General features: G+C 47.7%; 1 protein-coding gene across 1 annotated transcript in view; it reads left to right on the top strand.

Moving 5' to 3' along the window:
• SLC24A3 (solute carrier family 24 member 3) overlaps window positions 1–22,273 on the top strand; it is a 111,598-nt gene that overhangs the window by 38,338 nt on the left and 50,987 nt on the right. The window contains exon 3 of the mRNA XM_053939622.1: window positions 20,450–20,526. Within this exon, the coding sequence (XP_053795597.1) occupies window positions 20,450–20,526 (77 nt within the window). The remainder of the gene's footprint in view (window positions 1–20,449; window positions 20,527–22,273) is intronic.

Raw genomic sequence — 22,273 nt, forward strand, 5'->3', positions numbered from 1 at the left:
CTGGGAGAACCCTTTTGCACGTCTGTTTTGTTCACTAATAAAAGGTGCAAGTTGATCCTGCTCTCCGTGCCAGGCCCAGCAGAGCGCGGTTGGTTCTCAGGTGAAGCCTCCTTACTCTTTCCTGAACAGTGAGGATGTTAACCATGTGTTTTTTCTGTCCTCATGTCCTGTTCTGGGTGGGGAAAGGTCTAACCTGGAATATGCAGTGAGCAGGAGTGGCTGATTAGCAAATCCCTGTCGTATCTGTGACATGACAGCAAAAGGCAGATTGCTGTTGCTGACTGTGCGCTCCTGTGGCAGTTAAGGGTGGCCAGGCATTAAAAGTAGAACTGTAAATTGCACAGTAGGCAGGAAAGGACAAGAAAGAGGTGTGATTTGGGAGTGCTTTTGTATTCCTGGTGTTTCTCCAGTGTTTATGAACTGTTGATTTTTTTTTGCTTTGAGTGATGGGACCCATGCAAAGACCCATGCAAAGAGTCTGAGGATTCCCTTTGTGGCCTGGTACCAGGGAGATCATGGAAGGTCAGCTCAGGTAAAGCCTCATTAGGGAGCTTGACAAGCACTGAAATACTGCTTAAATGGACATTTCAGTGTTAGGCAGTTTGGTTGGTTCTTTCTTCTGTTGTTAGAGATGTTTCAGCCAGACCTGCTTGCCATTGTCCCTGACATGGGAACAGCTAAATCTTCACAGATCCCTTGCAAACTTTTCCACTTCCAGTTTACATGAACTCATTATGTTTCAGCTTGGCAGCAATACGAGGAACAACGGGGAAGAGGGAAAAATCTCAGAGTTAAAAGAGATTTCAAAAACACCTTAGGAAATGTACCCAGCCAACCACAAACCCTCCCTGGGGATCCTATCCACATATTAGACCACCAGCTACTTATATCATACAGTTGAAAAAGGAAAACTTGGCCTCTGCAGTCCTTGGATGGAGAGCAGGCAGCTGTGATGGAGTGCCAGAGAGCCTCGTCCTGTGCAGGAAAAGCTACCCTGCTCAGGGCTGACCTGTCATGAGCTGGGAAGCCTTTCAGGAAACTCATCAGAAAATGTATTAGGTGGGGATAGTAATGCCTTCCCCAGGCATCATCCAAGGGTGTGCTGCTTTACAGATTAATTCTTTCCCATGGCTGGGGCAAAAATATTCTGCTTTGCTAATCAATGGAGCCTTGCTGTGGGAAAAACACAAAGTATGTCCTGTTTTCATGGCTGTGGCACAGTGTCAGCGTGTGCTTTGGGAAGAGTGTTGGCTGTGTGGGATCCGGGGCTCTGTCTCAGACACCTGGAGACAGCTGCACAATGGACCAGGGAAAAGTCAGGTGTGGAAAGGGAAGAGGGAAAATGTGCTTCCCTGCCTGGCACATGCCAGAGTGCTGGCAGGGACTGACTCCTTGCACCAGGATGTTCCTGGTCTGGTTCAGTTAACACTGGGCAGGGAACTTCCTTCCATCCAGTCACTTTGTATGGAGATGACTTTGGGTAGTTCTGGGGGATCAGATGCTGCTCTCAGTCTCAACACTAAATTATGACATTGACAGCAAGCTGCAGTGTACATCCCAAGTTTCCATCATAATAACTGAGCACTGGGATGGGTCAGATCCTCTGTCCTTCAATGCCTGAGCTGTATTCCATATCCAGGTCCCCTCCAAGGGGTCCAGACCTCTGAAGCTGTCTTATTCCCAGCTTGCACTGTTGCCCTAGAAATCAGCCAACCCTGTATGTTTAGGGCTTCAGGTGGATTAAAGAAGTCAGCAGAAAAACTTCCCTTGGTTTTGGTTTTCTCTGACTGAGCCAAATTACGATAGGGAAATTCTCAGCAGAGACCTGAATAAAATCAGGGCTTTTGGAGGCAGGAGGGAGGCATTTAACGAAAATAATTTAGTTTTCCATAAAAGCTTTGTGGTTTGAGTCCCATAAAATCAGGCTCGAAGGGTTTTTATTGGGGTTTGGAAGGGGTGGGGTTGTTTCTGGTGTGATGCTGAGCCTGGTGGAAATGAGAGAAAGTATTTTAGTCTGTGAGTGTGCAAGGCAGTCCCTCAGTTCGGCAATGCCTTGCCATCTCATGAGTTATGGTGGAGACCCTGGGTGGCATCCCCTGAGTTGGGGTGACACAAGAAGCTTCCCTCAGAAAGCTGTTAAGACCCCATTGGCTCCTTCCCCTGTTCCTATGTCTGTTCCTATGTCCCTGAGCCACCCCCTCCCTATTCCCTGATTGGCCCTTATCTTTGTACTGCCCTGAGACCAGGGTCACCCCCCACCCCTCAGGAGGGAGAAAAAGCTGGACCCTCCACGTGTGTGTGCCTATGGTCTCTGAACATCTCACTGCACGGCTGAATTAAACATCTGTGGATACCATGCAAAGGCCCTTTTTGCTTCTTTACCCTGGATTTTACTAGCAGAAATTCTGGCCGCAATAAGTCACTTCCTAGCCCTGCACCTCTGTGCTGTTCAGTGGAGTGACAGGGGTGATGCCCGTGCCGTGAGAGGATTAGTCAGCTCTTTGCAGCAGTTTTGGGAAATCTCATGGAAAGGAGCCTTAGAAGTGGAACAAATGGGTATTTGTGATCCAAGTACTTTGTCGCTTCTTGCCCAATTCCAAATTTGCAGCTGCCAGCAACTGTTGCATGCCCTCGTGCAGTGCACAGCCATCCATAATTTTGGAGCTGGTTTTGTGGAGGAATGCAGGGATACACTAATCCTGGCCAGCAGCAGGCTGTTATCCTCCTGGTTTGATGACCCCAGTCTCCTTGCTGGGCTCTGTGTCCAGGTGGTCAGCAGAGATGGGCACTCTGGTGACTGCTGTTACATGGCAGGTTTCTGTTATGTTAATTATCATAGAATCATGACATTGTTTGGGTTGGAAGAGAGCTTTGAAGGTCACCTAGTCTGACCCCAGTTACGTGGTGTTTTCTCTGAGGCTTGAACAGTGGGACCTGGAGGGTTCCTGGGGCTGAGAGGAGGGGGCCTGAGTTACCCAGAGCTAGGGCAGGGAGATGTGGCTTCCTCTGGCTGTGCTGTCTGTTGGAAGGGGATGTTTGGGTCCACGACCCAGAAACATTCCTGTTTTCCAGCTCAGGAGTCTCTGTGCCTCCTTCAGGAATGGTCCGGAGGGTCCGTGTTGCATCCTGGGGTTCGGGTTTAGATTTGGGGTTTTTAATTTATATTAGATAGCCAAGTTCTGTAATCCCGCACACCCCCCGTGTTTCCCCTTCCTGCAGTTGTTCGCTCCTAGCTGCATGCTATTGGAGCATACTCCAATCACTCCGGCAGACACTCCCCATCCTTGCCAGAGAGTTCCCCGCCAATCTTCCCGATGCCGCATTCCCACGAGCCCTGGGACCCAGGAACCGCCCCAGCGCCAGCTTGATTGGTTGCTGTTGCTGACGTCACCACCACGGCCGTGGTGGGATGGGAGGCCGTGGATCCTCTCGCCCCACCCCTCCATAAAATCCTACCCCGCCAGAACCCAGGCACCATTTTCTCCCATGCAAGTGTCAGGAGCGGTTGCGTCTTTCCACCGAACCGTGCCACGTGACCAATAAACCGTTCCAGCCCAGCACGGAGTAAATGGACAAATTCCTTACTTCTTTGCCAGATCCCTAGCACACAGTAACAGTGGCTGGCCAGCCCACACGCCCGGGACACGGTAGCCATGTCCGGGAACCTGCAGCAGGAAACCCTGGCAGCACATGGAAGCTATGCCACAGCCGGGCTCCCAAGAGCTGCGTGCAGCCAGGGAGAACAAAAGCAAACGTTGCAATTGGTGCCCAGTGTGGGGCCAAGGCCAGTGCTGAGCTGATTGCATGGACGGAGGTTCACTGCGGAGCTCCAGAAACAGTGCCGGGAACCGCCGCCGCCGGCCTGGGGCCGCACGCCACCGCCAACGGGGGAGCTCCACTGCCAAGCCAGAGCAGGCAGCGGTCCGCGCTGGATCACCACTCAGTGCCGGACAGAAACCGAGAGCAGGGGCTCTCCAAAGTACGTCAGTGAAATGTACGTCGCCCATGGGGGAGCACACAGTGTGCCCTGTGTGTGACAGGAAGTGCAAACTTTCGCGGCCAAGAGGGCAGCAGAAAGGATACTTCTTGGGACTCCTGGACCCTGGTGGCAGCTTTTCTTTGCAGAGACTTCAGTCTGGTAAGTATTAGTTGTGGAAACATTTCCAGCTAATACATGGAGGGCTTGCCATGTTCCTGAGGTTGGGATGTGTGGCACGCAGCACGAATGGCAGCTGCTGGAGTCGCCTGCGTTTTTTGTTTTTTTTTTTTTCTTTTTTACAGCCCCAGGGGTGAGGTGGGTTGGGTGGAAGAAGCATGGGGACTGTGCTATCTGCCCAACAAAAGGAGTTTTATGCCCAAGTTAAGGAAATCCTTGCAGTGAAGGGCCCCTACCCGAAAAGTTTAGTTAAGAAGTTTGTTTGGTGGCTGTTCTTTGCTTTCCCCCGTCTGTCTGCCGAGGACGTGCGCAAAACAGAACTTTGGGAGCACATGGGTAAAAGGCTAGCAAAGGGGATCAGTAGGGACCCCTCCATAGACGACTACTTCCCTAAATTCCATTTGTTGATCTCAGATGTGGTGAAATCAGACGCTGCGCGAAACTCGGTTGGGGAAAGAAAAGAACCATCCAGAAAATCTGTTACTCCCCCTGAATCTGTTTCCCCATCCCCTTCTCCTACCCCTTCTTCCCCTAACCCGGGTGGGCGGGGGGGGTACCTCCTCGATCTGAGACGCGGGGCAGCTCCACAAACATGGACCATGCTCCTGGCTTCCCCAAGCCCCCCCGGCATCCCTGCCTTAGCGAGATTGGCCCATTCGCTGAGGCAACGACCCTAAACCTCTTTCCCAATCCCTTTTTCCCAGTTGGAAATCCCAGTTTCGGCACTACCCCGCACAGTTCTGTTTCTTTGAACCCCTTCCTTTGTCCCCCTGAGGAAGCTGAAGTCACGTGGTCGATCTCTTTGTCTTCCCAAGATGGACGGCAGCCACATGGCAAGGCTTCCCCTTCCCACAATCCCTTTCTTCCCTTCGTTCCCTACGACCCCACCCCCTCCTGCTTCCCGGTGGGCGCGGGCACTGCCCACTCAAGGCATCGGGTTACCACCCCTCCCCCTGTCCCTCCTCGGGTAGGCGTAGGCGTTCCCTCCTTACATGCTCTGCCTGCCGCGTGAGCAGCCTCGTGAGCAGCCTCGCCCTCTCCCAGCCGAGAGGGCTCTGTAGCCTCTGCCCCACTCTCCGAGGAGGAGGATAGCAAACGTCATCGCAGGTCAGAGCTGGCAGGCTCCTCTGCCCAGGAGTGCTTTCCTCTCCTGTTTGCTGCTGGGAATTAACAGTACAGAGAAATAAAGCAGATACTGTATCTGGCCGTGTTTGTCGTGTTCCACAAAATAGCCCGGAGGATTTTCCTGGATGAAGATCTGTGGCTTCCGGTCTCATTAATTAATATTCACCTGCTCTTTGGTGATATTTTGCTCTGCTAAACCTTCCTCAGAAGTGTGGCTATGGTTGTTCTGTCAGGGCCTATAGCAGAGGTATTGTCAATCCCTAGTGCCTGGCAATATCTGTGCAATATTTCAGTTTTTGACCAGGCCATAAGAAGCACTTTCATGTGGCTGGTTATTGAGCGCTGGTGCCAGATTTAGGGCTGTGCCACCCTGTAGGACAGCTGTCATTCCTGTAATGGATCTCCTCCTGTTCAACTGTGCCATGGTTCCAGCAGGGGCTGGGATGGCCAGCAATGGTGCTGGGGCTGTTTCAAGGGTTTCTGGGGTTTTGCTGTCATTTAGAGGTGTGTTTGTTTCAACAGTCTTCTTACAGTTTTTTGTTGTTGATGTTTGCACCTTGGTAAGGGTGATACTGCTCCTGGTGTTCCTGGTTTGGAGGTGCTTGTGGTTATCTTCAGAAGTTGATACTGAAGGAATCTAGAGAGAAGGTGCAGGGGCTTTCCATGTGCCCTGAAAAAATGTAGCCTTGGGTCACTAGAGAAAAGCTTTCCTGCAGATCTTGCCCCCAACAAATTTCAGTAATTATTTGTTTACCAGGGCCCTGTGTGAGTAGTTCTGCGCTCATCCCGGATTACAGCAGCATGGATCCAATTCCACTTGCAGGGTTTTCCATACTGTTTTGCCATACAGCCTGTCTCCTGGAAGGGCTGGGACTGCTGGCAGCAGGAGATAGCAGTTTTATCAAAACCTTTCATTGCAAACCCAACTTGTAGTGTGTTTGGGATGAGAAGTATTCCTCACCACGTGAACTTTCTGAGGGCAGCCCTGAGCACAGGAGAGGGGGTCAGGAGTTGTGGAGGCAGAAAGGAAAAAGAGATAATTTTTTGTTTGTTTGTTTCATTTGCTGCCTGAGTTGCAGGAAGGCCAAGGCTTGAGCTGTGCTGAGGCAGCGGGGCTCTGGCTCTGCACAGGGGTTACAGAGGCTGCCTGGACTTGAGCAGATCCAGACATGAGCTGACCCCTCATCCTGGGCTGCTGTGCTTTAACCTGCACACAGGAGCAGGAGCAAACTGTGCTGCCCCTTCCTGCAGAACAACGGGATTGGTTTGGAATACCCTTTCTCAGCAGCTCTCTTCTCAACCCTGTTACCCTGTAATAATCTTTTCTGTCTGATTGATGTGGAATGATAACTGGGGGGAATGAAACGAGCTGCATTTTGAATGTCTCCTTTGTCCAGGTTTTGTGTTTTAGCTGTAGAGTAAAAGGGATGCCTATCAACCCAGGGGGATATCTGATGGAATTAGCAATGGCTCAGAGCAGATAGGAGGCAGCACTGGAAGGTGCTGGTGCATGCACTGTTTTCTGCCATGCCTGATTTGTGCCCTGGCACCTCAGTCTACATAGAGAGGGGCACAACTGCCTCGTTGCTCGTGATTCATTGCCTCTGCATTCCCTCTGCATCCACTCTGCTTCCTGGCAAGCCAAATGCATTGGATGTATGGTGGTCCCAGCTTGTTGGCTTTTAAAGCATCTAAAAACTCAGGCTGTTTTGGAGAATAGAGTAGGAGATTGCCAAGCACCGTGGTGTTGTCATCTTGTTTTCTCTGAGATGTCCCTGCATCTCACCTGTGTGACAGTGAAGTCTGCTGCTGCTCCCTGTGCTTTAGGAAATCCAGTTTAGCCACAGAGATGCCAGCAGCATTATGTAGATAAAATGTTGTAGAGCTTTTCCTTCCTTCACCAACAAAACCTGTCTGAGTCAGGACCAGTTTGTTTACTGCTCTGTTCCTGTGTGGGATATAATGGCTGTGCTTGCTGTGGTTTGTCCTTCCCTTCCCTTGGTGGGGCTGAGAGGGGTGTACAGCCTTGGGTATGAAACTGTGAGTAGAAAGGTGCTGCTGTGAAGAGTCCCCTGATGTGCGTGTGGCTGGGCTGGGCAGGGCACGGAAGAGTTGCTGGCTGCTGTGCCAGTAGTGCTTCTCCTCGGATGGTGCCAGGGCGCTCTGGAGGGCCCTGCCATCCAGCAGGTTGTTAGCATGCATAGGCATGCCTTGCCTGCCTCTCAGCAATCCCCTTTTCCCAGACCACTGCAGCCACAGGATTCACTGTTTTGTGCCCACTTACCCAAGGTCTGCGCAGCAGCAAAGCACCACAGCCACGTGCCCCAAAGCTTGGCAGTGCATGGTGTTGTGTTGTGCCCTCGGTCTTCTGCAAATACCCAGAGGTTCCCTGCTGAAAGGACTTCCAGCTGCTGTGCACACACATCTCTGGATCTCCACTGGATCCTCGCCCTGGTTCTGACCAGTAAGCAGGCAGAGAGAGATGCTGTGCTTTGGGCCTCTGCATGGCTGGAATGACACCTGCAAATAATGCTCTCAGAGACTGCATTGGGGTGCACAGAGTCCCTTAGCAGGCGTGCCCCTGAAATGGTTTGTGCAAGGGAGATGAGAGGCTTTTTTAAGGCTGTTTGCAGATTATTGACAGCAGAGAAGTGTTACAGTTATGCAAAGGTTATGCCACCAAGGGAAATGTGGTATGTAGCTGCGTGATTGCCACTGAAATCCATTGCCCGTCTGGCTAAACCAAAGCTCTTTGAAAGTGTCTGGTATGTGTTCTCCGAGTGTGACACAGCAGTGCATAGGTCAGCAGAGGAAATTAGCCTGGATCATTGTGTGGCTGAGGGAAGTCTCCTCCTGGCAGGGTGAATCACCGGGAGCAGCTCACAGCCTGGCTGGCTCTCTGCAGCTGGTTCTGGTGTGTCCCCTCTGTGTCCCTGCTCACAGCCTGGTTGGCTCACTGCAGATGGTTTTGGAGTGTCCACTCTGTGTCCCTGCTCACAGCCTGGCTGGTCCTGGAGTGTCCCATCTGTGTTCCTGCTCACGTCCCAAGCTGGTTTGTGTCCTTCACTGGGCTGCCTGGCTGTTCCTGCTGCCTGTGCCTTTGTCAGGTCTCTGGCTCTGTATCTTCAGTGGTACAGTGCTTTTCTGTAGCCTGATGAAGCGCAAGGAGATGATTGCCATCCTCTCTAGCTTTGCTTTAAATGTATTTTGTCTCCTTGCAGCCATTAAAACTAAAAGCCATGTGTTGTGCAAGTGGATTTTCCTTATATTAATCCTTTCAGGGGCTGTGGGCCACTTCTTACTGCAGCATGTATGTGCATTGTTAGGAAGTGGAGTTGGACTGTGCATTTACTATATGAAATGGCTGAAGTTTAAGCATTTGCATTTTCCCCGTGGCTCAGGAAGGTCCTAGTCATAGCTGACGAGCAAGTTTCCGTAGCGGATCATAGGAATTAGCACTGTCCTCCCCAGGTGTTTGTGCAGCAGGCAACAAGGAATGGCCCCAGTTTTAATGAACTGCCCTCATGAGCTGTGTGTTGGTATGGGGTGGGATTGATGGATTTCATTTAAGTCTGGGCACAGGCAGCAGCACACAGTAAATATTTGGGCCCAGCAGCTGGACATGGTCGATGCCTTGTATGGGAGCCTGTCCTGGACCCAGTGGGGTGCAGGTGGGTCGCTCATCCCAGGAGTGTATCCAGAGCAGTCAGAGAAAGAAGGATGTGAGCTCATGGCCCTGGTCTATGCATGTGCTTCTTCGGCAGTCTCTGGAATTTGCTCAGTGAGAAGCAACATGCAATGGGGGATTCTTCTCCATTATGTGACCCTTCTGCCGCTCTAGCCCTGCCGAGAGTAGGAAGAGGCTGTGCAAAATGTGTATCATGTCTGTCTTCCTTGGGTATCAGCCCTTCCACAAAGAGACTTTCCTTGAGTATAGGGATGCTGCCTTCTTGTTTTTCCATCCTGGAAGACAGGGTGGTAGGAGGGGGAACAGGGTGATGAGGTGGATGATATTTGATGTAAAAGTGGAAGGCATTAAGTAAGGCATTGATGGGAGAACATCTCTGGCGTGCTCTTTTTCTGTCTCCAGATGTAGCTGTAACATCAGCAATGCCAGCACCATCCTGACAAGCTGACCTTTTGATGACACAGGATTTTGCTGTAGAAAATGGAGCTAGGAGAGGTTGCAAGAGGAGAAACAATTTAAAAGCCCCCACAGATTGCTGTGTCATGGTTGCCTTCCTGCCAGATGGCCCGTCCATCCTCAGCTTCCTGCTGGCTGGTGGCACCTCTGAAACCAGGACCACACCCTTCCTCCTTCTCTGGCAGGTCTGAATCTCCCGAGGAGCACCAGAATGAGATTCTGGGGTGCTCATCAAAGGAGAGGCTGGAGGCACTTCCCCTAAATGCTTCTCATTTGTTGCCCAGTCAATGTGGGCTCTTCCAGAGTAATGAAGTTGTAAGTGTATCCTCTGGAATTGATTGAAAGACTAGTTCACTGTTTTAAGGTATTTAAAGACTTTCAGACTCTCTTATTTGAAAACATAATCTTATTTTAAGACTCTGGATATTACCAATGCAATGCTTCCATTTAGGGAGGAAAGGGAGGAAAAGAATATAATTGGGATAAAAAAGAAAATTAAAAAAGAGCCTAGTAGTACCTTTGTAAAACAGATGGTCCTTTCTCCAGTCACATGTAAAAGAGTCCTGCCTGTGTGGGGATTTAGATGTAATTACAGCTGCCCTTGGAGCTCCCTCTGATTGTTTGGAAGAGCAAATTCTTGGGCATCCACTGAAATCAAACCATTTTTGTGTCCAGCTTTCTCTTGTCATGTGAGAGAGGTGAGGGGATTCCTCCTTCCTCTTTGCTTCTCCTTTCTTCCAGCAGACAGCAATGAATGCTTTTTCCATGTCAACATAGAAAGTGTATAAATGTTTGCATATATAAAAGACATGAGAAACTTAAACAATCACAGAGAGGAACTATTCTTTCACTTCTTCTGCATTCTGATTGATCCTTTAAGGTCAATTGATTGTGGTAGGAGGCTGTGAGTAGGGTGTGAAAGGAGCTGCCTGTGATGATGCCCCAGTCAGCATTGTCACCTGCCAGGGGATTGTGGCCACACCTGCAGCCCTGCAATGAGCAGGAGGTGTTGCCTGTGTCCAGTGGCCACTGCCACCGAGGAGCTGGGACTCTCTAGCAGGCTCTGCTGAGAGCATCCAGGGACCTGGAGGGAGGAGGGACCACTGTAGGTGTGGTCTGGGGTACAGCTCATGGAGAGGAGTCCCACCTTTGGGACAGACCTTCCCAGCAGCCTTGTACCGTCAAGGTCCATGGAACTGGCCTCATGCACATCGTCATTTTGGAATTAATAAGCATGAGGCATCCAGATGGCAGGAATGATGTGTGTACTGTGGCAAAGCTAATGCTGATGCCCAGTGGTAATGCAATGTTCCTTGGGTATCAGTAGCGATGTTCTCTTCTAAAATGGTAATAAAGGGCACATTTGCTTATTAGTAATGAATGTCAAGCCATTCACCATCATGAAAATATCCTATTCCCATGACTTTGATAAATAGCTGCTGAAGTTCATTAATTTTTTAACAGTAGTCCTATATTTAGGGGCTTTCAGTTTCTGGGTGAGATGAAAGGCACTTCAGAGATGGAGTTCTGGAAACGCCTTGTCTTCTGCAACCACTAGTACCTATTTAAAGCCAGTATTGTCTTTCTGATGTATGAATAGTATGTTGACATTGATTGATGTGATTTTTATGCTGGAGATTGGGCTCTAAGCCTGCCTGTCACCATAAAACAAAATGCATAACTGCAGAGGGACTTGCTGTGTACTTTGCTTCATCTGCATGCGCTGCGTGTTCACTTTTCCCCACAGTCCTAGAATAAACTGAACCATGTCTTCTTCCGTGTAGGAACCAGCTAGGAGAAAAACAGGAAAGCAAAACTGAAATCTGTTAGTGGGACCCCAAAGGAAAGGGCAGGACCCAGCTCTGCTATGTGACACAGGACAGAACAAAGCCTGGGTATGGGTTTTCCAAAGATCTGGACCCTGATGGTGGTCGCTCTCTGGCTTGGTCCCCTGAGCAGATCCTCCGTCAGGGATGCTCTCCTGGACAAAATGAGAGTAAGAAGGAAGAGTGGTGCTATATAGATAATTACAAAGGAGACAAAAATCTCTCGAGCTTCCTGTGCAGTTCAGAGGCTGAGGTGTAGGGAATAGAAAGTGTGCACTCTGTTAGAGCTGTGCTGGAGAGGCAGAACCCCCAGTTTCATTGACCTCAGCCCTCTGAAGGCACTGATTCCAAAGGGTGTTGTGACAGCCTTACTGCAGGAGTCACATTGCAGCAGATTGAAGTCAATTGGAGGTCCTTAGCCAGTGCTAATTGCTGGAAAGCAATTAGTTTGTTTAGACAGGGCTGTGGTGGTTCTCTGAGGTAATCACATATCCTCTGAACAGAGACCAAGATAGCTCTCCCAGGGTTTTACTGGGAAGCCGTGAGAAAGCTCAAAGAAAAGAGTGAGAAACAATTCTTATCTTCACTTGCTGCTCCTGTTGTTGTGCACATGTGGAAGGTGTTACGGAGATTGTTTACCAAAAGGTGATTTCTTAATTGGCCACTGGTGATGGTGTTTGGATTTCAATTAACCAGTCTGGTCTGGCTGTATCAGACTGTCTGCAAGAGCGATGAGTGTTTCTTAATAGTATAGTTTAGTATAGTACAATAAAGCGATTGATCAGCCTTCTGGAATCATGGAGTCAATGCTAGTTATTACCTGGCGGAGACCCCTGCTACAATAGTACCCATCTGTGGAAAATCTTGCTTGCTGCATCCTCTTCTTTCCACAGCCATTCCCAGTTCCCATCTGGCTCTTCTCAGTAGAATGGTGTGCAGTTGTCCAGACTCTTTTTAGAAATAACGTGGTTCATCCCATTTCTTGGGACAGCACGTGTCTCAGTCTTCTCTGAGATGGTCATTGCCAAGTGCATGATGAATGCATGTAACACTGAGAAAGCAGTTGAAATCTCAGCTTGGAGTAAGGGAATTGCTGGTGGCAGGGTAATGAGTAGGCTGAGGAACCTCCCAGTTGAACCTGGACATGATGAATTTCACAGTGCAGTAGCTGAAAAATTGGATTAAATAATACCCAGACCATTAGCAGGCAACTCTGGGGAACCTGTCAGGTGTGCAATTGGTGTGAGCTGAGGGTCTGAGGTACACTTGGAGGAGCAGAGTGGTGTTCAGAAATACCAATTAACTGAAAAAGGAGCTCGAGAAGATGTGATGATGCTGAAAGGCCACAAGTAAGTCCCCTGTGCTGTGGGTTTCAGCCAGGCAGAGAGCTGACTGCAGCTTTCTTCCAGAAGAGCTGGGCTTGTGGCTGATTCCAAGCCAAGCTGAAGCCAGAGATGTTGGGATGCCTTGGAAAAGGCTGGCTATCATCCTGAGAGCCGTGCTGCTTTGTCACCTGAAAATCTCTCCCATGCTAATGTTTACACCCCCAAGAATTCCCTTCTTATGTACTTTCATTGCTCTATCAAAGTAAAGGATTGCTCTAATTTCCTTTTATAGATGCTTTAGGTAGGTGTAGCATTTTAACCTTGCAGTCTTGGAATGGAAATTTTCCCTGCCATTTTTATATGCAAAGAGCAAAATAATCTATTTCCGAAGTATGAAACTCTCTCTAATTTGCTAAATGTAATTTTGATAAGATTTAGGTGCCTGAGCACTTTAAGCACCTTGTGTTAGGATGGAAATGGGAAAGGAAAATTGCTTCTGTTGTGGCTGAGAGAGGAAGGCACCAGATCCACTGGGTGTCATTTAAGCTTAAATGGAAAATCCTAACACACTCTGGGTCCTGTCCTGTGCTCCTTAGGGTGTCAGGACAGGGGCTCCCTGTCATATTAGGGCTGCCCTGCCTTTTCAACCAACTCTTGGTCTCTTGAGGAGACAGGCCATTTGTCCACATTTTCCAGAACTAATCTCCAAATAATGGTAAATACTGACTATATCAAAGTAAGAAAATAGTTAGTGGGATGGCTAATGTAAAATAACAAAGAGATTGTAATAGCTTTAAGCATTTATACATTCAATGGAGCTTAAAGTATATTCGGGCTGTTCCACAGATGAGCCTGGACAGTTAAAATATTGAAATTCATGTGCAGGCAGTAAATCCCTGCCCTGATGGCTTGTGGGAGGTAGAGCCCATGGCAGCCTCCGGGCTGGGAGGGCTGGGGTGGCCTGGAGCAGAACCTGCTTTGGCAGGAGGGCAGTGCTGGGTTGGGGGCTGGACTCTGTGACCTGCAAGGGCTTTTCCAGCTTAAAGGGTTCTGTGACTGTAGGGTCTCTATCCCCCTCACATCCTCCTCTGGCCCAAGGTGCTGTCCCTATGCCACATCCCAGGTGCTCACAATGGCATTGCCCAGCTACTTGCTGGGCAGGGCTGGCTTTGGCCAGCCCACGTTGAAGCTGCCTTTATTTCTGGACCGTGTGTTTAAGCCACAACTTTAAACATGTTTCTGGCAAAATCCAAAAGTTTGATTCTTTGCAGGAGGTTTTTTTTTTTTTTGGTGGTTTTTTTGTTTGTTTGTTTGTTTTTGTTTGTTTTTTTTTTTTTTTTTGTTTTGTTTTTTTGGGGGGGATTTTTGTTTGTTTGTTTGTTTGTTTGTTTTGGGTTTTTTTGGGTTTTTTTTTGTTTTTTTTTTTGTTTTTTTTGTTTTTTTTTTTTGTATGCTTCAGTCCAGGTTCCCAGCCACACGTATAATGGAGGTAAGACTGAAGCAGACAGGGGAATTTTCTCTCCTCCTTTGAACTCATGGCATCCCTCCATTCAGTACTTGGGATGCTGAGAGATTAAAAAGTCCCTTCCTTTTCCCCCCCAGAAAAGAAGAGATGTGACAGCAGCATCTCTTCCTTTCCAGGTGGCTTTAGAGAAGTGCTTCTTGTAAAGTTGCCTTTTTTGGTTAGCCTGCCCATGGATATGAACACAATATAAATATGTGTTACCCAAAATAAAGCTAAGGAAAGAGGGACTGTATTCCATTCCAAATCAAAAGAAGTCTGGGAACTACAGAATAGATGTAATTAAGCCAGTAAAGTATTAGGAAATTCTGGCAGTTTGTGTGAGGACAGGAGACACCCAGGGTTTTGTTCTTTTCTTGCTTGGTTTTTGTTCTTTTTGTTTCGTTTTGCTAAGAACCTTCCTTGTACCAGCTATTTCTGACCAGAGTGTGTGGCTGATAATGGATCACTTTGCAGAAGCATTGCATTTGTCAAGGGTAACATCTTGATCCAACACCAACTGTGCTTAGGTCTGTACCACTGGCAGTTCTGCTGGTAGCTCCCTGCGCTGCCTCTCACAGGGATGAATTGCTGCTCTGGATGGGGACAGGGATAGAGCAAAATCTACCACAGAATTCCAGAAAGATTTGGGTTGGAAGGGACGTTAAAACCCATACAGTGGCACCCCCTGCCATGGACAGGGACACCTTGCACTATCTCAGGGTGCTCCAAGCTCCATTTAACCTGGCCTTGGACACTTGCAGGGATGGGTCAGCCACAGCTTCTCTGGGCAGCCTGTTCCAGGGCCTGGCCACCTTCACAGCAAAGAATTTCTTCCCGGTATCCAATCTTCGTCTGCCCTCTGTCAGTTTAAGCATACATATACATACATACATACATATATATATTTTTTTTTTTTTTTTTTTAAGCAGCTTAACTATAGCATGGTCAAGTGAAACACAGGAATATAAAAGCTCAAAGATCCTGGGAAACAATTGCCAGATTCTTGCTGTGACAGAAATTCTTGTACTGAACAAAGGAAAGTATAACCTCTTTAAAGATCACTTGCTCCTGTTATTTGACTTAAACTCTGAACCATATGCTGTTGCATACTTCATATTATTTCTCATTTCTCCCCTGTTTATGCTGAGATACATATATGCTTGTTGTCCTTGGATCTTGATGCATCTCTGACCTTGCAAGCAACTCATTTGCACTGAAGCCAAGGCAGAACCTTTTTGACTTCAGAAGGGCTCTGCTTATTTTTAGGTGTTTGTTCCTTCAAGTATTTCCTGCAGCAGAGGAAAGCGTCAGGAGAGTGTGTGTGCAGCTGGCATAGAGAAAGAGCACCATAATGGAGCAGGACTTGAGTCTGGGGGCACAGTGTCACCCAGCATACAGCCAGGAGAGTATAGAGAAAAGGGGGACCACATTGTATGGAGTGTGCAGGGCCGGGCATTTCATATGCTTCTTTCAAAGGAAATGCATTTTGCAGTTTCTGTGTGATTCTGAACATCTGAAGTTCTGGAGAATTGTCAGCCAGATGTGTATGGAATGGCAAGCTGCTCAGCTGCTGCGGACGCCCACAGAACCATGCGTGTTTTAGCTGTGTGCATGTTTACACCCAGGTAAAACACTCCTGCAGCCCAATCCCACAAGCCTGGCCAGAGCTGCCCTTCCTGGAATTGGTGCTGCGAGGCAGCAGTGGGGCTTCCCAGGAACTGCAATGCCGGCTGCTCCATGGGTGGAGGGCCCTGGGAGCTACTCTGCCAGCTGTTTTCAGGATGTGTTTTCTCTTGAGTGCTTCCTCCAGAGTAGCAGGGAGTAGTGTTCTCACTTCCCATGCAAATGAGTTGCCAGTTCTGAATTCCCCGTGGTGCACAGGGTTCACCATCTCATTCCTCCGTGTTCTCCCTCCTTTCTTCCCCCAGCCCATGCATAACTTACTTAATAGAAACACAGACCTCTCCCATTCTATTCACACCACACCTACTCTGTCTGGCTCATCCCACCAAGAGGCACCTGTGAACAGGTACCTGGCCAGCCTCAGTAGCTTCAGCAGGGGTGCTCCCACCACTCTGCCTCTTGCTGCCACCTCTGTTGGATGACTGTCCCCCCAGGGGCTGCTCCCAGGGGCCAGGCACAGAGCCTGGAAAAGCCACTGCAAGGTGTGGGATGGCGCCTCTGGGCATGCTGCATGATTTACTGTGGGTTCTGTGCCCCATGCTGCTTCAGCTGCTGGTTTGCAGCAGTTAAGTGGAGACAGGAGCGAAACATTAGCAAAATGTTTTATTATTGATGTATCACCATAGTTTGGCTCTCTTTACATTTTAGCTCATGCCGCTGCAATGCAAACACCGTTTTCACTTAGCAGACAGTAAAATATTATTTTTTTATATATATATAAAAAGGTACTCGCTTTCCCTTCAGCGACAGTTTGACTGATGTAATGGATTTTAAAGGCAGCTAAAGATTTTCACAGTCCCTTGCCTGTGCCATATGATTTAACGTCATTCCCCCTGGGAGCAAGGTGTGGTGGGCTGTGTTTGCCTGAGCTGGTCTCCAGGCAGTGGGAACTCTGATGCGACACAGATCCAGCAGTTCCTGAGCCCTCTCACCTCCTGCACTTGCAGGTTCACCCTGGCTGGTCCCTGCTCCCTGTGAGGGACAGACAGCAGGGAGGCAGAACTGGTGCTGCTCAGGGGTGCTGCTGGAGGTCAGGGAATTGGGTGAAACACTCTGCAGGCAGGTGCTGAATGTGATATTGTTGTTGTTGTTTACCCTGAACCCAGCAGCAGTCTCAAGTTTGAGTTTAAAACAATGATTCTGAGTGTACGGGGAGAAAGGTAACTAATTGCTTTAAAGCTTACTTTTGTTTCCCTGTGTAAAAAGCTATCAGCATGGATGCAAAAGACATTGTCTTGGGTTCACATCACAAGGTCTGCTCCACTAACATCTGTGCCTCATAGGTGACAACAGCAGAATTCACAGAGAAAGAATTGTGGGGACAGCATGAGAAAATGAACCAAGGTTGTAAATTTGTGAGTTTTCTGTGCTGGTAACTTATTGGCCAGGCTGAGCATCTTTTGTCTCTTAAAGCCATGAGAGATTTCCCAAGGGTTTTCTTGTACCCAGAGTAGATACACTGGCTAGCAATACAAAGACTTCTTAAAAAAATAACTGGATGTCACAGCATTTAGAACTATTGATCAAGTGCAGTGCTGGAATTTCTGAAAAGTAATCCTTTTGGAGAGGTGGGAACATTAAAATGTGAGAGGGAAAGGAGGAGCTGGGAAGAGGGTTGTGAAAAGTGCCACCCCCCTGAGGAGTGGCACAGCAGCACCTTCCCTGCACACCTGGCCTGGGTAGAGACAGATTTGTGTTGTGCCAGCCAATGCAGAACCTTCTGTAAGTCACCTGTGGCCAGGGCTGAATAGGGTTCCAATTTTACAGAATTGCACACTAATTGAGAAGAACAGGAGAAGAATTAATTCCAGCTCATTGTATTATGACTAAAATAATTTTCTCTTGATGAGTATCAATCCAGACTTTTCTTCTGAATCTGGCCATACCCTTTTGATGATGTCTCCAGAAGGTGTGGGCTCCCTGTGTTGCACAGCATCCACTGCCTGTCACAACACCTGGAGTCAAGTGCAAAAGAGCACAGCTTCTTACACATAATACTCATCTGTTCCTGTAATATTTAGGTCCCTTTCCAAGGCCAAGCCATACCTTGCTAATGGCCATCTAATTCCAATTACTTCGAATGCGAATAATCCTTATATTCATTCATAGTTCTACAAGTTGCCCCAGTGCAAGGTAGAACTGCACTCCTGGAAGGGGTGTTGTGTAGAGCTGTAGGCTTCAGCCCACGGTTTTCTGGGAATGTGACCCTCAGGAAGGCTGAGTTGTGTATGTCCAAGGGCTGGAACCCATTGGGAATGCGCTGGGGGCTGGGCTGCTCCTGGAATTGTGCCTAATGCCCACAATGCAGGAGGTAACTGGGGAGGTGCTAAGCTCTGTGAAGATCCTGCCCTTCCGCTGTTCCAGGCTGATACCTGCCAAGTTTGCAGGACCAGAGTGGATTATTAGGCAGAAGTCTTTTATTCTTTGAGTTTAGGTTCATTGGGAGGGTGGTTAGGTTTTTTTCTGTGCAATCAAAATAAACCTGGCAAAATCTGCACCTATTTTCTGACAAAGGTTGGAGACTCTTTTAGCAAAATAACAAACTGTCTGAGCTTTTATAATTCGCTAAATAGGGCAGCTGTTGTTGGAGTGGTGTTCCAGCAGCACCCTTTATTTCTTCTTAGAAAGGAGCTCCTGTGTTTTGCAGAGCTCTCCTATTATCTGTACTCATCTGCACCTGATGCAGCTAAGAAAAATGCAGCAGATTTCAAATTTACATACATTAGTTTATAATTGCATGTTTCCAAGTGTAACCCACTAAATGTGTTTGTGTTTGGGCGATGTTGTGGAGGATGTGCTGGTGGACATCTTGGATTTTCTCTGAAAAGCAGGTGCATTTCCTGCCAATGTGGGGTGGGAACCTGAACCTGAGGGAGCACTGGGCATTTCTGCTGTGCACAGGAAGGAGGGCCAGGATTCCCAGCTGCTGACACTAGAGACAGCTTATGCTATTTTTGTACTGTTTTTTCCCCATGTGCCTTTACCTTAGGCGCGCTTCAGGCTCCTTGAACCTCCCAGAGACTCTTGATAAAGGGATTGTATTTTTATCATCTGTCTGTAATGAATGTAAAATCTCAGAGGCAACTGCAGGAGGAGGGGAAGCACACACATGTGTATTAGCAAACCATTTTGCATATTGCTGCAGGCAGACCTACCCAAGTTTCCTTCGCTTGTGGAATGGGGTGTGGTCAGGCATGTTTCTTAAAGCTTTGAGGGAAATACTGGATTTTCACATAATGATGTTTTGCTGTGGAAGGATGAATCCTTTCCACCTGATTTACTTCCATTGTCTCTCAGCTTCCATATTGTTTTGTGTTGCTTGTTGGGGTTTTCCTCACTCCTGTCCTTGTGCTGGTACCTCCCTGACTACTTCCTTAGGCTGCACACTTGAGGGTGTTTCTGGCAGCCTTTGGCAGCTCTAACACAGCAGATGTGCTGGGATGGGAGGGGAAAGCAGCCTGGCAGGACTAATTCTGCGTCAGAAGGAAGTAGTCACAGCTCCTGGAAGTAATCACAGCTCCAGGTGGGTGAGTTCTGACTGGTGATAAAAAGTCACAGGCATCGTTGGTTCTCATAAAGGGGAAGGGTATTGCTGTGTTCCTCCGTTATGGATATTTTAAGGATGCTGTCTCTACTGCTCCAGTAGCTCCTGCTAGCTTGTTAGGACTCCTTATAGATTTTACCAATCTGTAGGAATACAATTAACAGTAATAACCTGAGCTTTTGGGTAAAAGACTGTATATAAAAAAGAGTGGTTTCCTCCTCTGATGCAGTGCCTGGGTAGAGCTGTTGCTTGCATGAGGAACAAAATTAAAATGCAGCTGCCTTTTGCTCAGTTATTGCTTCAGAGGCAGCAAAACCAGGAGAGTGAACCAGATTGTTTTTCCATTTAATCTTCTGTGTAATTGCTAATTAAGTCCCTATTGCTAGAGCTTTATTAATGCTAAAGATGTGAAAGGCTGAAAGAGCCTGCTAAAGATGTGAAAGGCAGTTTGATTTTTTCCAGCTGCTGTCTGAATGTGAAGAACTGACCATTAGAAGAAAGCTGTTGTTTCAAAATATGGAATTACTGAGAAGCACTTGAATGCTAGAGCATCATCTTCACACTGGCTTTTTGATTTATAACCCAAAGCCATTCCTGCAGCCTAGTTGGCAGGCTGTTCTTAAGAGCTTTATAATCCAATTAACATCTAGAGCAGTAATAAGGCATTTGAGCAAATGGAGGGAATATGTCTTTCAGTGACTTGCAACAGTGCATTTGCAGCAAAGGCTGTGAAGTGTGTGATGTGCTCCTCTCGATCATTCTATGGATTGTTGGGCAGTGGGAAGAGAGCTGCCAGCTCCTCCAGGAGATATTGCACCTGCTCTGGACAGCTCTGACTGCTTCCCTCAAGGAAGGAGCTATGCTGTGCTCTAGGAGGGTGTCTGTCCCCCCTTGGGCATGTGTGGGTCACAGGGTGGTGCTGGCCACAGAAGGAAATGGCACAGTAAACTTTTGGGGAAGGTGGTGCCTGAGGACAAAGTAAGCTGAATCACAGGGAGGTGAGTCAGAGCCTCTGGCAGGTGGCTGTAAGGCTGGGTTGGGCAGCCTCTCGCTGTGTTACTGAACAGCACGATGGGTGGGTGTGAGGAGCTGATTAAACATCTGAGCTTTCTTTCCCCCTCCCCCCCCCCACTTTTTTGCAGCTCTCCATGAATTCCCCAATGACATCTTCACGAACGAGGACAGGAGACATGGAGCTGTCGTCCTGCACATCCTCTGTGTAAGTGTTATGACTTTGCCTTTCTTCTCCTACTGGCATGGACAGGTCCCAGTGTGCTCAAGAGCTCTGATTGAAGTTATTTTGTCTTCAGTGCATTTTCATCTCCTATATGGACTGTGAAGTCAAGGATGTGATTTTTTTTTTTTGTTCTTGGGATCTTCTGATAAAAAAGAGTGGAAGGATGGTTTAAACTCACTTCCTGTTTTCATTTTTTCTGTAGACACCATTAGAATGTCAGGCCATAGGAAAGAGAAAGTTATCTCTGAAAATGGGACAGTTTGGCATCTTTAAGATGAAAACTGAATGTCAGAGAGCTAAAAGATACAAGAGTTCTGCAAGAAGTAACTCTGGAACACTCTGAAGTTTATGGGTGTGCTGGTTTAGGGCAAATTTGGGAGAAGACCTCCAAAAGGTGCCCCCCCAGAAAGCCAACCCACATGGCCCCTCCCCCTAACCAGTTCGGGAAAAATTTATTCGGAGAGAAGTGGGAAAAAACCCTGTTTATTTAAACAGTCAAAGCACTCCCCAGCACAAAAAATGAACAATACCAGATGACAAAACTCATTTGCTGCTCTGAAGAGATGACAATTTCAGAAAGTCTCTCCTGTGGCTGGTTGCTCTGTTAACAGTCCCTCTGGCACTGGGAAAGGCTGCTGCCCAGAGTAGGTCACAAAGTGAAAGCTCTTGTTGCTCCCTGGGTCCCAGTCCAGAGCAGGTTCAAACAGTTCCAAGAAAAGGGGAAGAAAAAAAAAACAGTCCGCGGAAAACTTCTCTGCCTCAGCTAGCTAAACTAACTAAAAAGCAAAGGAGCGCGGTGTTCTGCCCTGTCCGTGCTCAGACGACACAGTGGAGTTCTGTGTTCCAGCAGAATGTGGAGGAGTGAGTACAGGCTGATAACTCCATGCTGCTTCTTCTCCCCGCCTTCACTCTCTTGAAGGCACAGAATATAATATCCAGCATAAACAGAACACATGACTGGGGATACAAGCATCATAACAGCACCCTAGTACAATGGAATAGAATAATTGATATAAAAATAGCTGTGGCATTACATAGATTGGAAAGTTTGCTTCATCAGCTCTATGAGTTACGTTAAAGGCATCCTTAAGCAGCCAAGAAAATACCTGCTCCTAATGAATGTTTAGAAGCTTTTAACAATTTTTAGTCAGCTTAAATGAGCAGTCACCATTAGCTGTGAGAAGTGGTTCATGATTTCTTTTTGAATATAAATTAGACTGTATTGTGTATTTTAATGTGGGCCCTCTGTGTAAGGCTTTTATTTTGGCTAAATAGCTGCAGAAATTTGTTGAGTAACGTTGCTATTGACCGTGCCTGGCAAGTTCAAAAATCTCAAGTTTCCATGGGAACACTGAGCTTTGACATGTTTTGGAAACTGAGCACTGGACCCTAGCTGGATTTTATATCACTGACAAGAATACTCCTAAAAATTCATATTCAGTTCTGAATTAAATTCTAATTCAGTTCTGAATTAGCTGAATGTTCCTTTAACATGTAAGGTACAGGACTGAACTGTCTAGTTCAGAATAAAAAGAAAAATCTGTTTTTGATGAGAAGTAGAAAAGCATCCACTGTCCCAGCAGAAATGTAATCAGTTTCTTCCCTGCTAGCAAACAGCAAGGCAGCTCCCTCGATCCATTGTTCCATGAGTGCTCCATTGCTCTCTATAGCAGTTTTGTGGACTTAGGAAAATTTACGGACCACTGTTTGTCTTGTGGTCCCTGAGGTG

The sequence above is a fragment of the Vidua chalybeata genome, chromosome 3 (assembly GCF_026979565.1).
Source record: "Vidua chalybeata isolate OUT-0048 chromosome 3, bVidCha1 merged haplotype, whole genome shotgun sequence".
In the NCBI taxonomy this organism is placed as follows: Eukaryota; Metazoa; Chordata; class Aves; order Passeriformes; family Viduidae; genus Vidua; species Vidua chalybeata.